At 43.0% G+C, this 22,535-nt stretch overlaps 1 protein-coding gene across 1 annotated transcript in view; it reads right to left on the bottom strand.

The window, feature by feature from the left end:
• UGGT1 (UDP-glucose glycoprotein glucosyltransferase 1) overlaps positions 1 to 22,535 on the bottom strand; it is a 97,621-nt gene that overhangs the window by 74,208 nt on the left and 878 nt on the right. Inside the window, exons 2-6 of the mRNA XM_080917169.1 lie at positions 15,323 to 15,458; positions 11,341 to 11,423; positions 9,905 to 10,035; positions 3,144 to 3,256; positions 276 to 450 (exon numbers count right to left, since the gene is read on the bottom strand). Of these exons, the coding sequence (XP_080773295.1) occupies positions 276 to 450; positions 3,144 to 3,256; positions 9,905 to 10,035; positions 11,341 to 11,423; positions 15,323 to 15,458 (638 nt within the window). The remainder of the gene's footprint in view (positions 1 to 275; positions 451 to 3,143; positions 3,257 to 9,904; positions 10,036 to 11,340; positions 11,424 to 15,322; positions 15,459 to 22,535) is intronic.

Raw genomic sequence — 22,535 nt, forward strand, 5'->3', positions numbered from 1 at the left:
GAAAGAGAGATGAGAGATGAGAGAGAGAGAGAGGGAGAGGGAGAGGGAGAGGGAGAGGGAGAGGGAGAGGGAGAGGGAGAGGGAGAGGGAGGGAGAGGGAGAGGGACAGGGACAGGGAGAGGGAGAGGGAGAAGGAGAGAGAGAGAGACCTGCTAAAAGTATTGTATTTCCCAAAAACAGAATTTCAAATTAAATTATTTTTAAAGACAAAAAGAATCTAAGGTCATTTTAAGCAAATTAATATTTAAGAAATTGTAAAATAAATCAATACTTACAGATATATAATGTCTGAATACATAATTAATTTTGCCTTCATTGCTTTTTGATATAAGTTGGTGGTGAATATTAGAAAATTCTTCATGGCCAATCTCAGAATAAAAAATGACCACTGGACTTTCAGGATTTGATGAAGGATATCTGTGATCTCCTTTGAACAATAAAGGTTTAGGTCTGAAAATAAATATTCAATTAAAAAAATTTAAGTAAAAACCAGGATACTTTCAACAACTTTACAGACTTAGTAAGTTTTAAGTATCTTCATATGAGTATCACAGTCTTAAACAGTTTGCATTTAGAATACTGTCAAGTATGAGTTTTATTCACTCATGACCATAGAGACAAAATTATATTACATGAATATTAATTATAAAATACTGAGTAAATTAAATGTTATTAGTTCTTTAAAAAGAAGAGAAAGAAAGCCAGGATGCAAACCAAGCCCTACAGCAATAAATCTACAACGTATGTTTCTACTGTATGGAGTGTGGCTGTAATTTTATCTAAAAATATAAAGCCAAATAGTTTGAACAGCGGATAAAACCTTGAGCAAATAACTTGTGAGTTTCAGCGTTTCCCTTCCTGCCATGTCTGCCTCTATAGTCTCCCAGACTAGATTGTTTGTTTGTTTGTTTTTCTTCGTGTGGGCTGGCTGTCCTGAAACTCACGCCATAGGTCAAACTGGCCTCGAACTCATGAGATCAGCCTGCCTCTGCCTCCTAAGGACTGGGATTAAAGGAGTGTGTCACTACCACCCCTTAATTTTTCTTAAGCTTCTCAAAATACAAACAAAAAAGTCAAAACCACCAAACTTCCTAAGACTTCCTAATCAAGACATTAAAAGTTTTGAAAATATGATCTATGGTGGTGGTCAAAATGGAAAATGCCCCCACAGGCTCCTGTTGAATACTTGGTCCCTGGCTGGTGGCGCTGTTTGGGGGCAGTTATGAAACTTTGGAACACAGAGGAAGAGTACCACTGGGGACAGGCTTTAGAGTGTATTTTATAGCCCTGACACGCCCCACTTCTTACTCTTTCTGATCCCTGTGTGAGGATCAGATGTGATCTCTCAGCTTCCTGTTCCTGCTACCATGCTTGCTCTGTCATGAAAGACATCTAGTGGAAATCAGACTGCATAGTTTTTTGTCAACTCGACATGAACTAGAGCTATCTGGAAAAAGGGAACCTCAACTGATAAAATGTCCCCATCCGACTCGCCTGTAGGTGAGTCTGTAGAGTATTTCCTTAACTAATGATTGATGGGAGAAGGCCTAGCCCACTGAGGGCGTGTCACCCTTGGAGAGACGGTCTGGGCTATACAGGAGAGCAGGCTGACAAGCAGAATCCAACTGGCCTCCAAGGTTTCTGCTTCAGCTCCTGTTTCCAGATTCCAGATTCCTGCCTTGCTTTCCCATGATGATAGACTACACGCCAAATAAGCCCTTCCTTCCCAAAATTGTTTTTAATCTTAGTGTGTTATCACAGCAATAAAAAGCAAAGACAGACAGAAATCTTACAGCAAAATAAATGCTTCATAAAGTTGTCTTTCACCGTGGTTCTTCAGTCACGGCAGCAAGGAAAAGTGACTAACATACCCACCAACTACATATGAAAAATTATGTTCTGCATAATAGAAAAGTTCCAAAATTGGAAACAACTTAAAAACCCGACAGTATGACATTTTTATATAGGATAATACACAGGTGTCAAAAATACTACATGCATCAAAAGGAAACAGACCTACCTACTTGCACAAATTTAAAGCCATAAAAGTGACTAAGTAGACTATAAAAAGTAGTTCCACCCTCAGAAGAGGAGGCCACTCCTCACAAGTCTGCATAGTCACTCTTTTAAAAGAACAACGTCTCCAGTTACATTTCTCCAAGAAAGCATCTCTAGCATGCTGCCATTCTCAAAATTCCCCACACCCTGACGCTGAGCTGCCTGAACGTACCGTGACTGTACTGTTGGTATTCGAGTAAGACACGCTAGTGCCATGAACTGGACAGAGGATTTGTTACTGGTCTGACAATGTCATTACACAAGACTTACACAACCAAAACTCTGGTAGAGCGAGCCATCATCACATGGCCTTAGAGCAGGTACAGAGAGGCTGCTGCTCCGGCCTGCCAAACATAGGAAAGGTAAGTGTTCGCTGCAGGAGACCTTAGCCTCCTCACACAAAGAAAACTGAACTTTCATTATCTTCTAAATACTGTCTGTGGTTGGTAATAATATCCTAAAAGATCGTTATTGTTAATCTCCGCAACTTCAGGTGCTGGGTTTTTGTATTCTTTGATAAGCTAACATCAAAGCCTATAAAATCAGAAAAAAAAAAATCACTGTCTAATAAACAGGAATATCAATTACTTCTAATTTTGAAACATGAGAAAACAAACTGATGTGCATCCTTTTCAAAGCTACTTTAAGTAATGGAGCTGATGCTCACATCTGGTCAGTCTCTGGCTAGTGGCCAGTCTCTAATACGTGTACAGATGGTGAGATAAAAAACTCAGAGGGCCAGGCATGTACCACATGTTCATGGGCCTAGCACTTGGGAGGGTAAGGCAGGAAGACTGAGTTCAAGACCAGGCTGAACTACAAATCAATACCTTTTCTCAACAGACAGACAGACAAAACTCAGGCAGGCATCAGTAAAAACATACACCTTTTATCCCAGCACCCCGGAGGAGGCAGGCCAACCTTTGTGAGTTTTGAGGCCAACCTGGTCTGTTCTAGTTCTAGGCCAGGACTACTAAGAGGGAATATCTGAGACAAACACACAAAGAAGAAAACAAAACAAAACTCGACTCGGTAGAGCAAAGGCACAAGGCACGCAGCACATTTAAGTAAAGAATGCCACCAACCTGTCAGGTGCAGTCAGCAGAAGGCTCTCAAGACTGTCTAGATCACAAGTTTGCTTTCCGTGCACTGAGAGAAACGACTTGCATCCTTCTGGTGGAGGCTCATCAACTGCTATCTGTCAGGAAGACAAAATACATGTTCCACTCAAAGACGAGACAGAAATGTATATTGTAATGAGCATGTGGTTAAATGATAATTCACCAACCAGAAAGCAGAAACTATCATCTGCTGAACACCCACGTGGGCCAAGGTGGTAAGAGCGCTCAGCCAGAGCTCCATTGTTATTCAGTTCCTCCCGTACCAGCCCAGGTCAGCACTAGTGTTATAATTCCACAAGAGAAGGTTACATTTCCATCTTATCTCAGACTTATCAAAAGACATCTAGAAATTCAGGTTACACCTTCAAAAAGTCCTTGGCTCAAAATGTCAGGGATTCTGTGTGTGTGTGTGTGTGTGTGTGTGTGTGTGTATGTGTGTGTGTATGTGTGTGTGTGTGTGTGTGTATGTCTGTATACCTGTACACATGTGTATGCATGTTTAAGTCAGAAGTTAACATGAAGTACCTTTTCTAGATTAATTCAAGTTTATTTTCTGAGATCGGTTCCTCCCTGAATCTGAAGCTCACCATTCAGTTAAGATGAACAGACAATGAACTTCTGGAACCTCCCCATTGCCTCCCAACCTCCTAGCCCTGGGGTTACAAGCCCCCATACCCAGATATGAAGGCATTTTACCAACTAATCTCTTTAGCCCCTTAAAATATCAACTAACCACTGAAGTTCAATCCCCAGGATCCACATGGTAAAAAGGGTCAACTGACTGCTGCAAGCTGTCTTCTGACCCCACAGCATGTGTGTGCATCACACACACACACACACACACACACACACATACACACACACACACACACACACACACACACACATTTAAGAGTTCTGTGTTTGACACTGAGTGTTGAGAAATGCCAGATGGAGAGGGGACAAGAGAGAGAGGCGAGATAGTAGGACACAGCAGAGATGAAGAGGTGGGGTTGAAATCCTGAGGACAGAGATCTAAACAGAAGGTTGGTGGGCAGGAAAAGAGGGAAAAGAAGATGGAAGGAAGGGGGTGCAAAACTAAGGAAGTATAGAAAAAGCATATGGAAATCTATGGTCATACAAGCTTATTTGTGGATGGTAGTTCTACCAGAAGTCCTGGGTCATTAAACAAAATTCCAGTGCCAGGTGTGGACTATTTTTCTATGAACTATTGACCAGAGAAGCACAAGCGCCCTTCCCTCAAAACAATATAAGCTGCTGTCATTGAGCTTGGCGCCACCAGATCTTGATGGTAACATTCTATTGCTGGGGTTGAAGAGATGGCTCTGTGGTTAGGACATACTGCCCTTGCAGAGGACACAAGTTCAATTCCTAAGTACCACCTCTAACTCCAGCTCCAGGAGGATCTCACAAATGTGGCCACGGTGAAAACCTATACTCATGTACACATATCTACACTCACATGCATACATGTACACATACATGTACGCATACTTAATTTAAAATTATTTTTTTAATTCTATTTCTAAAGATGGCACACATTTTGATAACAGGACAAACAGAATCAAACTGGAGCTAAACTAGAAGCTTTCTCCTATGGCTAGCGTTCAAACTGCTAGAACATTCTATGCAGCCTACTGAGAAAGAAAATTATCAACAGTCTTACTCAGATGTAAACTTCTTGGGCTACAATAATGACCTGCCAGGCAAGATATGCCTACCTGTGGCATGGATGTCACAGCAGTAACCAACCACTTTCTCAATGGCAGGACCTGTGGCCACTCCGAAGGCTAAGGAAATGTGTGTCTGGTTCTATAATTCTGGTCAACAGTATATTGGGGGTTGGGGGAAGAATTCTAGGAGGCAACCTATGACTACTACTTTGTGGCATCAGAATACATTCTAAATATCCATCCATGTTTATACCCACAGATCAGGGTATGTTCATGCCATTGCTGGAGATGCTTCTGACTGCAGTGAGAAGCAGTTTCCACAGAAACCAATTACAAGCCAAAGTGCCAAAGACAGGCAATGTCAGAGCACTCCACCCTAAATAGGACAGCTATTAGCACCTCTTCCAGGGGTCAGAAGTAGACAGGGTAGATGAGGAGATGTGCAGAAAAAGATGTCTTTTTTCTGGACATAAAGCAGTTTCTCTCAAACTCACGGTAGCACACGGTCTATACAACATTAGGTCCTTCAAACTTCATCATGGACAAGGAAAAAGCCATAAGGCCTCACTCCCAACTCCCAAGACTATTGGCAGTTAGGGGTTGCCGGTGGAGGGGTGACATTTTCTTTAATGGTGGAGCTACTATGAAGTTTCCCTGCTCCAGTAAATAACTTCCTACCTACACTCTGAAGAAGCTCTAATTAAACTCAGTGGAACACATTCAAAAAGAAGACACAGAAGTAGCAAGGGTTTGTTGAGAAGTTTTATATATATATATATATATATATAGTCAAAAATAAATTGCCAAGGTAAAACTATCATCCTAGTTAAAGATAATATGCAAATAAATAAGACACTCCTAATTTAAGTAAGAATTCTATAAAATTTAAAGAAACAAGTCAGACACAGTGACTCACACCTATAACCTCAATATTCAGAAGGCAGAGGGCAGATTGTTGCCAGTTAAGGACTAGCACAGAAACAAAGAGGTAAGGACCCTGACAACAGTTTTCACTGGCAAGTGCAGTTGGCCAACGGCTTCTGTCCACTCTTTGCATTGGGCAGGTAGCAGTCATCCACAGAAAGGTCAGAGATGCTGAGGCAGTATACTTGTTCAGAATCTTACAGAAATCACAAGCCAAGACTCCCTTCTAAGACAGGGCCCTGTGTTAAGGAGAAACTTCCAAAGTAGAAAACGTCAGCAGGACTGAGACGATGGGAGAGAAATTCACACAAAAGTGCAGGAGGATGGAGCTGGAGAGGTGGCTCTGGGGTTTAGAGTGTACAGCTGTGTACCACCAATAGCTTTGTTAGATGCCAGAGAACAAGCAGGAAATCTCAGTAACATACTAATGCATTTCGTTAGCACAAAAGAAATCCAAAAGAAGAGGGAGCTAGGCTAACGTCTTTAACCACACATCAAAATGAATATAAATCTCTGCAGGGCAAAGAAATGTCTCAGTGGGTAAAGCACGGGGGCCAGAGTTGAGACTCTAAGGACCCACCTACCAAGCCATGTGAGCATGGTACCCCACCTAAGCCCAACTGGGAGACGAGGAGACCGCAAAGAGAGTCCCAGAACATGCTAGTCAATCAGACTAGCCAAAAAGGCCAGCTCCAAGTTCAGCAAGACTACTTCTATGTAGAAGGTAAGAGTGATTAAGAAAGACCCCTGACATCTACTTTAGATACACACACACACACACACACACAGAGAGAGAGAGAGAGAGAGAGAGAGAGAGAGAGAGAGAGAGAGAGAGAAGTCTCTAATTCAAAGCCCATACTAAACCAAGTAATTACTGAGAGACATAAAAAGGAGCAGCCCGGCATCTGCACAGCACACACCAGCACACACAGGAGATTACTTGAGGCACAGGAACCATCTGCATCAACTGCCCAAATTTGTGGCCAGTGCCGCAGGTGGCTTCTGGACAGGTGAACTCGGCTAGTGCAAAAGAAGGAGTAAATCTGTCTTTAACTTGAATGACCGAAACCTAAGCAGCCTCGCCTCTGTCAGGAGGAGGCTGATATTTACTAATATAGTAAAGCACACTGCTAGTCAATGACAATATCATAAATACACAGCCAGTGGAAAGAGAAAACTGCAGTCTATGGGCTGGAAAGATGGATCACTGGTCAAAAGTTTACTGCTCCTGCAGGACACAGGTTGGCTTCTCTGCACCCATACCAGTCTCACAACTGCCTGTCCAGCTCTGGGACATATACCGTCTGGGGCCTCCACAGCCACCCGCACATACATGCACACTACAACACGAACACACATAGGTTTAAATTTTTTTTTCTTAATGCAACCTATCAGTAAGACCTATAATCCCAGCTTCTTGAGTGATTGAGGCAAGAAGATAACAAGTTCAGGGCTAGCCTGGGCATCATACTTCAAGGTTAGCCTGAGCAGTTCAGTGAAACCCTGTCTCAAAATGAAAATTAAGAAGGCTGGGGATAAAAGTCAGTGCTAGAGCACTTGCCTAGAATGAACCACAACTTAGGTTCTGTCTCCATAGATGGATAGATGGATGGATGGAAGGAAGGAAGGAAGGAAGGAAGGAAGGAAGGAAGGAAGGAAGGAAGAAGAGAGGGAGGGAAAGGAGGGAGAGAGGGAGGGAAGGAAGAACAATGGACAGAGGGAGAGAGGAAAAGAGAGAGGAGGGAGGAAAAGAGGGAAGAGAGAGGGAAGGAGGAGGAAAGGAGAGAAAGAAAGGATTATATTTAATATACTAAAGGGGAAATTGCAAACTTATCACATTTCACAATGATTTCTTGTGAATGACAAGAACAGACATCCACAGCAAGGATTAGACAGCAGACATGGTAGTGGAGATCTGTTATACATCAATAGGGGGCTGAGGCACAACAGCTACCATCCAAGGATGGTTTGGGCTACATAAGCAAACGTATTTCAAAAGAAAGAGAAGAGAAAAAAAAGGGAAAGAAATAGAAGAACCGAGATGTGACTATACATTCTACCCTTAGTGTCTGAGAAAAAAAAAATGCGGAAGTACTGAGGAAGACGTAGAGAAACTAGAACCTTGTACTTTGTGGGTGGAAAATATAAATGGAGCAGTCACTATACAAACAAACAGTTTGTGGTTCATTATATTAATGCAGGGGCCTAAGGACAGACTTTAACCACAGAGTATGGCTTAGCATGGGCTAAGTCCTGGGTTCAATCCCCAACACTGCCAATAAAGGTCAAGAATTACCATCCGGTCTGCACTTACATCCAAAAGCAAAGGAAGTAAAAGCAGAAAGTCAAGCAAACAGAGGCCAGCTCTCCACTGCAGTGCTAATGATGAGAACCGAAAGGCAGAACAACCCCATGTGAGCTAGCGAAAGAATGAATGAAGCAAGTGTGACATAAACAGACGTGGAGGAGTATTCAGCCTAAACTGAAAGTGAAAACCTAAGACTTGCCACACATGGATGAACAACATGCTACATGCAACAGACGGGAAGGACAAACACTGTAGGAATGCACTCCCGTGAGGCACCTACGATGGGTACAGTCACAGAAATAGACAGCAGAATGCTGGGTGCAGAGGTAAGGGAGGAGAGAGGAAGTAAACAGTCAATACTCTGTGTAGCATCAGCCTCACTGTACCGAAAGACTGAAGCGCAAGTATAATGGAACACGCCTGTCAATCCAGCGCTCAGGACTAGGAGGCACAGAGTTCAGTCAGCAGCAGCTACACAGCCAGCCAAGTTCAAGGCCAGTGAATTACTTACTTTTATTTGTCTGTGACAAAACACCACAACCAAGGAAACTTATAAAACAGTCTAATGGGGCTTATACTTGGAGGCTGAGAGCCTGTGATGGCGAAGCAAAGGCACAGTAGCAGGAATGTGAGCTCACATCTTGATCCACACGCAGTAACTGAGAGAGAGCCTCAAAGAGAACATGGCAGCCTACAGAACGGGCAAAGTCTTAACCTGACAGAGAGGAGAATCCAGAATATATGAGAACTAAAAGAAACTGGACATCAAGAAAACAAATAACCCAATTTAAAAATAGTGACGCACGCCTTGAATCCTAGCATTCAGAAGGCAGATGCAGGCAGATCTCTGTGAGTTCAAGGCCAACCTGGTCTACATAGTAAGTTCTTGGACTATAAAACAATATAAAAAAGAACTATATGAGGTGATTCAACAGGAAATGGCCACGTGGCTCCTTCTGGGGGACAACAGTGGCTATGATAGAGCACACGGAGGACGTCAAGGGCAGCAGCCGATGCGCGTGTTAGCCTCGGTGAGCACTCCAAAGGTGCTCGCTTCAGTGATCCACCCACATGTCTGCTCTGAGTGGTCTTCTAGATCTGTTTTGTTTTGTAATACAGGATGATTTTTAAATCCGCATTTCTTTCATACAAATGTCTGGCTGATATATACACATCTGGTTCTCTCATGCCCCCTCTTTCAAGATCCAAACAAGATCCTGCACTGACTTTTTAAAGCCTCTTTTTCTTTTGCCTTTTCATTTATCCACAGAATAAACCAGATAACTTTACTATAATGGCTCTCTGATCCTAAATGTTTGGACTACATTACCTTGACATTGTCTGACACATCCAATCTCTTGTAACCTTTGCTTTGACATCCAGAGGTTGTGACTGGATTCAAGTTCACTGTTTAGCAAGATTATATCTTCCAGACAGTCTTGCCTAACAGTACCTGCCTGTCCTCCTTGTGACAATTTTCTTTTCATTTCTCACATGAAAATAAGTGTAAATCACTCCTTAAAATTTTTTATACCCAAGTCCAGTCCTAATGTAAGAAAAGTAAATGTGGTTGATGAGATGTGACTCGGTAGTCAGATTTATTAATTTGCCTAGTATGTTCAAGGCCCTGTGTTCCATTCCCAAAACCAGGGAGGGAAGGAAACATCTAAGATTTAAAGACTTTAATGATTGAAGAACATCAGTTTTGCTCATTATTTAAAAATAAATCATTAATCCCCCCAAAATGTTCAACAATCATTGAAGTCACCATGCCATGCCCCTACAAAAGGCTGTCCTCTGGGCACACCATGTCTTCTTACCTGCTGGAAAGCTTGAATTGAGGCTGAGTAGGAACGAAGAGAGAGACAAAATTTCAACAAATTCTGCTGCAGAGGTGACAGGAACTGGAAGGCGGCTTCCAATATGGCATCATAATAGGAATGATCGGTATCTGTGGAAGAAGCAGAGCAAGCAGAAGGTGTGCATGACTACGGAGAAGCAAGGACAGTCCTAAAGCACGAGCCAGTGCAGTTCCATCCAGAAGACCACCGTGAACTTAAGTCAGGCGATGACAATTCCCTGATCACACAGACTGACCCTTCTTTCCTCGCTCTGACCTAGGCTGCCTGCCTGAGCTGCTATTTCCCTACTCCCGAGATGACCTCGTCCTGTGAAGCGCTCACTCAGGAAAGTAGACTTCTCTACTCTGCCTCCACAGCCCAGCTACATCACTGCTTGGATCCTAGAGTATGTCTTTGTCTACCACATCATTTTTCAAAGTGCCCTTTACTGACTGTGCTGAAGACGGTAAAGATGACTTCTATCTGTGCTCTGAAAACACTAAGGAGCACACAAGACTTATTAGATATCAATGGTGTCATAAAATTTAATGGTGAACGTTTCAACAAAAAAGCTAGGCAAAGCTGTTTAGAAGAAAAAGACATCTGTGTGTGTGCTAATATGAATAAATCCTCCAATAAAGGAAAAGCAGAGGTACAAAGCTTGTTACATAGCAAGTAGTTATTTGTGCCAAGATGGTAACACAAAGATGTGTCTATAACCTATACATCTTTTGTGTTAGAAATGTTCAAGAAAGCACACCATAAACTAAAACTGAGCAACACAAGATACAACTCAATTTGACATCTTGACACTCCAATATTCAGTGGCCGGCAGGCATATTGAAAAACATGCTTGGTGACATTAACTTAATGATAACACACTTAACACAAATAGGCTGGTTGTGTAATTCGTTCATACCAAAAGGAAGAATCAAACAGACAGATAAACTTAATACCAAATGATTACAATAAAATGTTTTTCCATTAAGTAGTCCCAAAGCCCATTAACAAAAGAGCAAAACACTGCAAGCAATGGGAAGAAAGGAACCATTTGCGGTCACAATTACAAACTGTGTGCACACACAAAATGATTAGTGGCACACAATGGTGTCTGCCAATAGCCCAGTTATCCAAGATGCTGAAGCAGTAGGACTGTGTAATCAGCCAGCTCACAAAAGACCTCCCCTCCTCAAAAGGAAAATACATAATGTGTTGGTCTAAATCAGTAGGGGTGTGGGAATAGCTCAGTGGCAGAGCACAGGTTTCCCATGCACTAGGCTAAGATCAATCTTCCTACATGACAATTCTAGTCATTAAATTTTTCCATCAACTGTTACATGTATTACACACTGAAGACCGTTCTCTTCTAACATTTCCCCAGACCACAAAGTCAAACAAGTATGTTTCAACTTTACCGTGATGATCTGATGATCCAATGTTTTGACTGGCTTCTACAAAACTCCAAAATTTCTCTTGACTGTCTTCTGCTAAGAACTCACTGGGAAAAAAGTAGGAGATGTCAGAAAGAGGCGATAAAAATCTTTCAACACGAACTATATTACTAGAGAGAATAAAAGGGGATTTACATTCCCGAATGTCTGTAGTCTGGCTTTTACCCACACACACAAATTACACATCATTATTTCCTTAGCTATTAGTAACAGCATATAATGTGTTCACTCAGTAGCAATTTCCTAAGAAACCTGGAATACAAATGCTGCAATAATAGGGAAGGCCTAATGTAAAGTGACTTATGAAACCATTAGCAGAGCCCATCAGCCATGACAGCAGAATTAGGAACTGGCCATTCTAGTTCTGCTCACAGCCTCCTCAGATCTTAGGAAGAGCAAGTGTATTAGCTAGAGCCTCCCCCACAGCAAACATGAACCCCAGGATGATTTCTTGAAAGATAAAGGCAGCATGTCAAGCTTTTAACATCTAAAAACCAAATTTTTCAAGATCACCGGATTTTAGCTTAAAATTAGTACCCACCTAACAAAATCAAATCTAAGAACCTATCTTTTTTTTACCATTACACTATTATCTTAAAATAATGGTCTTTCTGAGTTTCCCTTCATTCAAGAACCTAAAGTTCCTGAAATAAAATGCATGTCATGCCTGAATGAACGGCTCATGTAACTGGTGATGGTCACTCTGAAGCCCAGTCCCAGTGTGGTAGTGACCTCTCACTGTCTTGATGCAAACCGAAACCTAGACCTCAGCTTCCTTAGCCACAAAAAGACCCACCCGCTACTGGACAGCGCTGGGAGGCACAACTCTCACTCCACTTCACAGCTAATCACAGAATCATAGGAGAGTAAGAAACAATTCCTGCTGATGTACAGCTTCCCTAAAAACGGGTTTCAAGGATTTCTCATTATTATTAACAGATTATTCAATGCCTCCATGAGACTTATTTTTCTAAGCTGTCTAATAACTGATATAAACAGACTGGCCTTAGAATAGCTTACACTCTAAGAAAACAGGTACTAAGTCAGTCATGATATGCAATATGCAACAGCGGTAACAAAACAAGCACTCACTCCAGCAAATACTTCTCACATAATCATAAACGAGCTTCTTGAAATACATTTTCCATTTTACTTCAAAGGTCTAATATTGCAATAGTCTTATTAACACTACTAAGTTCACTGAAATAATCCAGAAGAGAAGAAAAGGTGCTATTACAAGTAAAGCTATCTTTAGTGTCACACAATTAAATCCACCTTTACTCCTGGTCTGCTTTTTAGCTTTATATTCCTAAGGCAGTGAATAAAGGTACCTGTGGATTTCCTATAAAGCATTTCGGTTGGGGAAGAAGAGGAGGGTACTCTTACTGCTCTCTGGCACTGGGTGTGCACCTTAGGGCCCCAGCAACCTACGGAAGCACCTAGAGAAGCCACCTCTAGCCCTAACCACGGAGAACATGAGGGATGTGCAAAGAGCACACACCATTTCTTTACTGACATCATAATGCAAGGTTCTTCATCTACAGAAAACTAAGGAAAAAAACAAACAAACAAACAAAAACAATGTTCCCACTGCTATAGTGGAGATCGGGGTGAGTCTGACACGGGACTGGAGGGTAAGACAGGCACCCATAGGGGGTCTGTTCTCAGAGCTCTCAGCACCCTGACTCAGATGCAGGTCCTCACAGCTACCCAGACTGATTACAGCCACCCTAATAACAACCACACCCCAAATAAGCAAGCTGCTAGGAACTTGCTAAAGTCTTCATCTACTTTTTTTAGAAAAAGCTAAAAAGGGTGCTAGCTGGGCTTGGTAGCTCATCCCTATAATCCCAAAAATTGTGATTAGGAGACAGAGGCAGGAGGACCACAAGTTTGAGGTTAGCCTAGTCTCTAACTAGCAAGACTCTGTCTCTCACACACAGTGGCGAGTGAGTGAGAGAGAGTATATTCCTACAAGCAACCTGACTTTCCTGAAGACTCTGTAATCTGGTGATAATTTTATTTTCTTAGACTAGTAGTCAATATAAATTCAAGTAGATTTGATTTATAAATCAAAATATCTGACAATAAATGACGGTTGCTCTCAATTTTAATAATATTACTTATTTACATATTTCTAATAGTAACTATAGCTGCTCAAAACATTCAAGCATTTTACTTCAATTAAATGTATATATCATTTCATGGGCAACACGGAGCTAAAACTCCTTTATAAGCACCAGGCACAATCTAAAAGTATACAGAGGAATAGTTTTGGTCCTTTAGGGCTAGAAAGAAGGAAAAGGAGATCTGTAACAACCACATGCCCTGGTGCATCTCATCCACAGAGACAGTGTGGAAACTAGAGACAGGAGGGAAGAATGGTGGCCTCGGCAAACTCTAGAAGTAACTGCAGTGATTTCAGATACATGAAGCTCCTTTGGAATTGCCCACAGGGCCATCACTTTGACCACCTGTTTGTCAACACCTTCTAGAGAAGGAGCTTGAAAGTAACAACTCAAAATGGGAGATTGCCAGAGATAGCCTGAAATGGGGAGATGCTGTGATGAGGAAGCTGGTGACGCAAACATCATAGCCTACATACTCGGCTGTGATCAAAGAAAGCAGGAAAAAATTGAGGAATTAGAGCTGACAGTTTGAGACATGCTTTCTCAACTCCGTGGGTAGGTATGTGTCATAAGATCCTCCGAGAGGTGGAGTGCAGCTCAAATGTGAAGAGTGCTTGCCTAGCATGGCTGATATTCTGGGTTCAGTATCCCCAGTGTCACAGAAACCAGGCATGAGAGCACATGGCTGTAAACCCAGCACTGAACAGATGGGGGCAAGCAGCCCAGAAGCTCCAGGTCATGCTTGGCTACATAGTGAGTCTGAGGCAAGCCTTCAGCACACGAGACCCTGGTCTTTAAAAGCAAAAGAAAACAAAAACCCAAGAATTTTTTTTTATCACTTAATACATATTTTACCAATTTAAGACTTAATTATTTTATATAATTAATCTACAGCCTGTCTGTGACAGAGGGTCACTGTGTGGCCCAGTCTGGCCTCAACACACAATTCTCCTACCTTAGCACCCCCGTGTGCTGGATTTAGAGGTGTACCCCATCACGCTTGCCTATGACTATCTTTGGAGGGAGGGGAGCACGGAGGACAACACAGGCTCACACCGGCAGGCAGGCAGGCATTCTTGCTGAGTTACATCGCCAAGCTCTCAGTGCCATGCTCCTGTGTGACGATGTCTTCAGATATGTCTGCATCGCCGATCCTTCCATTTCAGCTGCTGCTACAGATACAGCACCATTCCCAGCTCTAAGATAAGTTTTTTTTTTAAGCATTGTCTTGTGTATCACAGGCTGATTTTTGAACTCTCTATAGATCAAAGGATGACTCTGAACTCCTGACCCTCCTGCCTCAGCCTCTCAAGTACTGGGATTACAGGCATGTGATCTTCACCCTATTGGATTATGTAGTGTCAAGGACCAATATAGTTATACAAGGGGATATATGTTGTATAAAAACATTTTAAGTGTGTATATATGCTGATATAGATTGGTAAGATCTGACTTACTACAAAAGGAATTAAATAGTAATATAAGAAAACATGTAAACTTAACAAAGTGTCCAGATTTGGGAGACTATAAAGTAGAACAGGAACATCTTTAAACAAGAAGACCCAGTAGCTTCTTCAGCTCCTTCCTCCTTCACCCCCATTCTCCTCTCCTAGGGTCTTATTCTTATGTGCAATGTCCCTAAACCTGCCTGTGCAGCTGACAGACGGGGTCTGCATCCTCGGACATGCCCACCCTTCCGTGTAGAGAGCACAGTGGGCACTTCTAGAGGCAGTTAGCACATGCAGATACACAAAGCATCCGTTTCCTGCAGACCCCAGGTCTACCGTGCTCATCAGGAGAAGAGACCCCCTCCTTACCTGGCTTCCAGCAGCAGTGGAGCAGAAAACCACTTTGTGGTAAGAGAGGTGGTAATGGCTTTTGAGTTGGCTTCTGCTAAGGAAAACAGGCACAGTAAAGCCAGTGCAATCCGGGGTCCCATGTTGTAACAGAGCCCTACAGGGGGAAAAAAGAGAAGGTATTGTTCAAACTCCATGAGGAAGCACAAAGTGTTAATACTTAGGGACACAAGATAACAGTGAAGGAACAGAAGCATTTACTTCTAAGACCAACAGCACTAACACCGGAACGGCCTGCACCAAGGAAAGAGAGTTGGGGAGTTAAAGCTGGCTAGCTGGCTAGAGCCTTTTCTGCGAGGGTACCACTTCCCTTCCTGAAGGGTGATGTTGATCCCACAGCAGGCTGCATGCAACTTCCTAAAGCCTGCGGGCAAAAAACAGTGAGACAGGCAGTGTAAAGGACTAGAAGTACTGGAGGCTGAATCGGACTCTCCAGTGGGGGAGGGGTGTGTTAGTCAGACCCCCCACCCCGACCTCAGGTGACCTCAGAAGGGATCAGACTTAGAAACAGTGTTTACAAGGTGATAACATTTTGGTCATAGTATCACTAGTGCTTAGAGAGGGAGAAATGAGAACAGACCTAGAGAGAGTACCTGTGAGCAAAAAGGCAAACACTGGAACTATACCACAAGTCAAGGAGTATCTGGGGCTCTGATGCTACTAGAGACTGAAAGAGGCAAGCAAAAGTCTTCCCTCGTAGTTTCAGGGGGAATAAGATGCTCCCACACCTCAGCTGAGGACATGGAGCCTAAAAACTGGAACACCACGAAATCTGTCAGAAGCCACCCAGTTCCCGACTCAGTTTCCTTAGCTCTAGGAAACTATGCAGTGCTTCTTGAAAGTAAACTCAAAGACTGGATCTGCAATCTGCCAAGAGTTCAGTAGTTTCTTGTGCCATCAGCTCCTATCTACAAAGGAAGGAATCCAAGTTCCTTGGGAAGCGGCACAGAGCCTCCCATCAGCAGCCTCTTCAAAGCAGACTGTCATCTGTGTCCAGACAGCATCCAGGCCACTGCATAAAACCTCTCCAGTTTTTGTGTGACCTCATGACAGAGACCGGCCAACAGAACTTCCTAAACCAGACACTCCCACCTCCGCCACAGAGCTATACAGAGGTCAGCATCCTCTATCTGGAACTGTGCTCAGGGGTGAAACCCTTGCCTACCCCAGCATGATGCCCATAACTTGCCAGTACCTCACAAAGAGAAGAGCCAGGCCACGTGACTCAAGCCTGCAATCTTAGCCGCTCAAGAAGCTGGGCCAAAGTTAGAGTTTACTAGCCTGGGCAACAACAACAGAAAAAGGTCACCTGGTGCACACTTTTAATCCAGGGCCCAGGAGGCAAAGACAGGTGGATCTCAGTGAGTTTGAGATCAGCCTGGCCTACAAAGCCAGTTCCAGGTCAGCCAGAGCTGTTATACAGAGAAACTCTGTTTCAAAAAACAGAAGAAAGAAAGAAAGAAAGAAAGAAAGAAAGAAAGAAGGAAGGAAGGAAGGAAGGAAGGAAGGAAGGAAGGAAGGAAGGAAGAAAGAAAGAAAGAAAGAAAGAAAGAAAGAAAGAAAGAAAGAAAGAAAGAAAGAAACATTAGCATCAACTCTGAGCGGGCCATGAGGATAAGAAGACTGAAGTACTAAAACTCTGGTGCTTCTGAATCTCAGCACCACAGAGCGCTCTTCCTGGTCACACCCATTCCTGCATACTAGTTATAAAATTTCCTAAAGGAGGTAGGCACAACGGATATTGAATGAACTGGGTGGTGCCCAGTGTTTAGTCCCAGCACTTGGGAGGCAGGGGCAGGCAGACATGCGATTGAGGCCAGACTGGTCCACAGAGTTCCAGGACAGCAAGGGTTACACCGAGAAACCCTTTCTCAAAAAGCCAAAGAAGAGTGAGCCAACAGTGAGCCTCTCTCTGAGGAGAGGACTGGATGAGGATGCCTCATTTAGGACTGAGTGCTTCATTAACACATGGACTGCTCAGTGTTTGTTTGTAGAGAAGGCGGTTGGGCTTGAACTTAATACCCTGCTAAAAGTAATGCTTTGTATTTCTATATTTTGTTTCAATTATTTTTTAGTCTTTCTGTACATTGTATAAAGTAGACTTTTTTTTTAAAGATTTATTTTATTTATATGAGTACACTGTAACTGTCTTCAGACACACTAAGAGGGCATGGGATCCCATCACAGATGGATAAAGAGAGGCTGGTCCTGCCATACAGTGGAACAGAGGCCCTGACAGAAAATGACAAAGTTAGCTAAGAGCCAAAGACATACTGGAAAAAAGAGCATTTACTCAACAAACAGCACTGGAACACTGAGTTTCTACCTGCAGGAGATGACATCAGATTACCTTTCATCTTGTATAGAAGAACACCATTCAAATTGAGTCAAAGACCTTAATTTAAAACCTGAAGCTTTGGGGCTGGAGAGACGGCTCAGTGGTTAAGAGCACTGAATGTTCTTTCAGAGGTCCTGAATTCAACTTTCATAATGGACTCATAATCATCTGGAATGGGATTTGATGCCCTCTCTGGTGTGCACTAATAAATAAAAATGTAAAATAAATAAATAAATAAAGCAAGCCTGAAACGTCTGGAAGAAAACGGGATACTGTTTGATCCTGGGATAGGCAAGAGCTTTTGCGACAGAATACTAGTAGCACAGAAACTCATCCCAAGTACTGGATGAGACAATACTAACGACTTTACGTACACCTACGGAAACAACCAACCAGCTCACAGAATGGGAGAGTCTCAGCTATGCTTCAGGCAAAGGAAGAATATCTAAAATTTACAACGAATTGCAGAAATTCAGTAACAAGGAAATAAAACTGCCAGCCAACAAATGGACAAATAAAACGAGTAGATCTTTTTCAAAAGAAGAAATGCAAATGGCCAGTATTTCTCAAAGTGTGCACTACCACTGCCCACCAGGCAAATTAAAACCCCTTTAAGGTAACACCCCACCCCAATCAGGACGACTGTCAGCAACCAAACTGATACTGTTGGAAAGATATGGGGAGAAAGGAATTCATATTCCCTGTTGGTGAGGACACAAATTAATACAGTCATTGTGGAAATTGGAGATTGCCAATTAATTAAAAACAGAGCAACCTGACCGAGGTACTTCACTCCCAGGTAGATAGCCAGAAAACCCCACACCCTGGCATAGAGATGTGTGCGCCGCCATGTTTCCTGCTGCTATGTTCAATACAGCAAAGAATTAGAATCAACCTAGTTGTCTATTGATACATAGAAAACTAACTTTTTACACACGCACATATGAATATGATTCTCTAAAGAAATACAATCAAAGTTTTCAGGAAAATAGGTGGGCTCAAATGTATAATATTAACTAATGTCACACTGACAGAAAAAAAAATCTGCATTGTCTCCCTAATATGCAAAGCCCAGCCAAAAAACTAGAGTGTTTCTGAAAACAAAACATGTGTGGGTATAGTGTAACAGTAGACAGAGAACAAGGAAAGCTAGGTAAGCCTTTGGGGTGAGGAAGGACTCAATGAAGGTAGGGGCAGAGCTGTGAAGTGGGTATAGAGGTCCAAGCACCTCACATACACCTGTTACCTGGTCTCTTTGCACAATGACCAAAGGACCAAAGACTTGGAGGGGAGTATCTGTGTCTACTGTGTTACACAGCATGACACTTGGCACATCAGTAGTCAGTCCACAGATGTGCTCTACAAAGGAAGCACCACCATTCCCATTTGAGAAGACAAGGGAAGCCCAGAGCGGTTTCCCTTCTTCCCTTCGAGATGCCCCTGGGGAACTAAGTGGCAGAGTTTAGGCCTTGCTTTGTTCCACTAGTGGGTTTGTATGCTTTTAAGATCTTACTCAGTATCGCAGGCTGCTTGGAACTGGGGAGCTTCCAGCTTCTGTCTCCTAAGTCCTGGGATTTTAAGAGCACGCTGCTGTGCCTTACCGTGTTAGCAGTCTACAGTATCACGGTATCCATTTCCTATCTGTTTTAGGGGAAGAAATGCTGCATTCTCTGCAGACTCAAACTGAGCAAACCACATTCTCTCAAGAACAAAGGCAGGTTCAGGTTTTTCTGAGTCAGGTATGGTTCATGCTTTTGGTCCCAGGACTAGGGAGACAAGACAGGTGAATCAGAATCTGAGGCCAGCTTGCTCTATAAAGTGACTTCCAGAACAGTTAGGACTATGGTAGAGAGTCCCTGAATCAAGCCCCTCCCCTCAAAAGAAGTTTTTGTTTTGTTTTGCTCTTTTATGGGCACATCTTTGGAAGGAACTATGTCGCTCTGAACCGAGTAGGCCTAAACCTGGCACTGGAGCAATTCACCCAACCACCCTGACAGGTTCACACTTATCACACTTAGGCTGACTTCTGGGGCTAAGCATGAACTCCTCAAGCACAGGAGTTTTGCCTGTCATGGGCATCACGCCTAGGATGAAGCTGGAACACAGCAGGCACTAACAATGAAAGAGACACTGGCTGGTTCATGAAAGGATTAAGAAAACACAGGAGTGTGGGACCAAGATTCACTATGATTTACAAAGACCAGGACCACACGGCTAATGCTCAGCAGCACTTGGAGGGACATCACAGTAATAGAGATGGGCAGGGGAAGAAACAGAGGGAAGCCACTGACACAGTAGTGGCTCCTGGTTTCTGGGAGACATTTCAAGGGGAAACAGGAAAGGCACTGGGGCAGGTACCTTAAAAGGTCCAACAGGAGAAAGAAAAGGACCCAGGGGACCTATAAAATACCTAAGCCAGCAACATCCGAGCAGACTTCAGTCTTAGGGCCTCTCCCATCCCAAAGGAACAAAGTAGTTACTTTGACTTTCCTCCAGACTTGGTCACTTAATGTCAGAAACCAAACCTGAAAATCCCCTGACAACAGTCTTCCTTGTTTAACACACAGAAGGCAGAGGCAAACAGATCTCTGAGTTCAAAGACAGCCTGGTCTACATGGTAAAAGTAATTTAATAGAGAGTAAGGATGACTCTTTTAATAGATCAATAGGCAGATTTCTAAGAATATTTTATTTTAAAGATGTATTTTTATATTTTGTGTGTATTGGTGTTTTACCTGCCTGAAAGTATGTGTACTCCATTTGTACCTGGAGCCTGTGGAGGCTGGAATAGGGTGTCAGCCCCCCCCAAACTGGAGTTATGGGCGGTTATAAGCTGACATGTAGGTGTTGAGAATCAAGGATGGATCTTCTGGAAGAGCAGCCAGCGCTCCTAACCACTGAGCCATCTCTCCAGCCCCATGAGGAAGACTGTCAGCAATGCCCTCAACCCTCCATACACCTGTGAATGCGCCTCCCAAACACACACGGAAAAGCACAAGAAAGAAAGAATTAAGATTGTAAGAAAGACCAGTGGGAAGCTTACCAAGAGGCACTCTTACAATATTTTAAAGATTTATTATTTCTGCTAACATGTCTGTACATGAGGCTGAGTGAATTTATATATGCCACGTGTGTGCAGGTACCCAAACAGGCCGGAGAGCATTGGATCTCCTGGAACTAGAGTTCCAGGGCTTTGTACACTGTCTGTTGTAGGTGCAGAGAACAGAACTCCGGTCCCCTGCCGGAACAGTGAATTCTGTTTCTCGACAGCTGCACCATCTCTCCCGCCCCACCTTGCAGTACTGTAGAGAAAGTAGACACCCTGCCATGTCAGCACCATGCGAACAGAACAAGATGAGAGCTACACAGGAAAGAGCAGTTTTGCAAACCTGACTCCAGACTCCACCTCGTAAGTATACTGGAAGGAAAACTTGTCCAGGGAGATGGGGAGGACCCTCACTGAAGCACTCGTCCATTTGAGAATGCTCTTTCATCATGTAAGTTCCACAAGCATTCTGACCCTAGAGCTCTTTTAGTGCTGCTCATGACGGACAACCAGCCAGCATTCACGAGTTCTAGGCCCTGGTCTATTAGGAACCATCCATGAGCGCCTAGATCATTTAAACTAGAGCTGGCCGGTTGATCCGAAATAAAATATTATAAACTCTAACAGGTGTGTGTGGCAGATGCTTTCACTTTCTGGATAGCAGAGTAACCATGATTCTTAGGTTATCACCAAACTCCTTCTTTCTCTTTCAAAGCAGGCTCTTGTCATGACCTATGTTGCCCTCTACCTTGCCATGCAGCTGGAATTCCCAATCCTACTGCCTCTGCCTCCCTTCCAAGTGCCGGGGTTACAGAAGGGCACCACCACAGGCCCAGCTGCTTCATCATTTTTAAACTAAAGAAGGGTTAAAGAATTCTTTAAAAGAAAAAAAAGGCCAAAAAAAAAAAAAAAAAAAAACCACTGCAACTTCTACAGACTGAGTTTCAATGTGTGTGTGTGTGTGTGTGTGTAGCAAAGAAAGAAAAATAACAGGCAACATCCAATCCAGGTGAGAAGAAATTAGCCAAACTTGACACATTCATTCCTAATAGCTCTTCTCTGTGAATCATACATTTGATTTCCACTCCAAGGAGTTACTACTATTCATCTGCACACAAAGGATTGGATCTCAGCAGAAATGTTCTAACAGAGGCGTCTCCATAGCTCCATCTACCTATTCCCCAATAGTTAAATTCACACTAACATACCCTGCTACTAAACAAAGTATTGTTTACCTCCTTTAAGAAAGTTTTGGGTCAGGGAGACAGCTCAATAGATAAAGGCACTTGGTACAAAGCCTGATTATGTGAGTTCAATCACCAGACCCCCCACAGTGGAAGGACCTAATAAAGTGGTCCTCTGATCTCCACATGACATATTTTCCAGATAGACAGACAGATAGATAGACATAGAGATAGATAGATAGATAGATAGATAGATAGACAGACAGATCAATCTGTGTCTCTATATCTAGATCTCGCTCCCTTTCTTTCCACCCCCACACCCCAAAAGAGCAAAAAAAGAAGTTCTATCAAGATGGCTCTGTGGGTAAAGACTCTTGCCAGGCAAGCCTGGTGACCCGAGTTTGATCCCTGAAACCCACACAGAGGTGGATGGAGAAAACTAACTCCACTAAGATATCCTGCACACACAGAGAACAGAAACTAAGTAAACAAAATAAAATTTTTCCTTAGGAAAGTTCCAGCTAAGTTCTACCAGAAGCAAGTCAAGTGGAAAGCCTAGTGTTAACTAGCTCTTTAAAATTTCTCCAAGCAGATCCGGTGGTGGCCA

This window comes from Micromys minutus (assembly GCF_963924665.1).
Source record: "Micromys minutus genome assembly, chromosome: 5".
In the NCBI taxonomy this organism is placed as follows: Eukaryota; Metazoa; Chordata; class Mammalia; order Rodentia; family Muridae; genus Micromys; species Micromys minutus.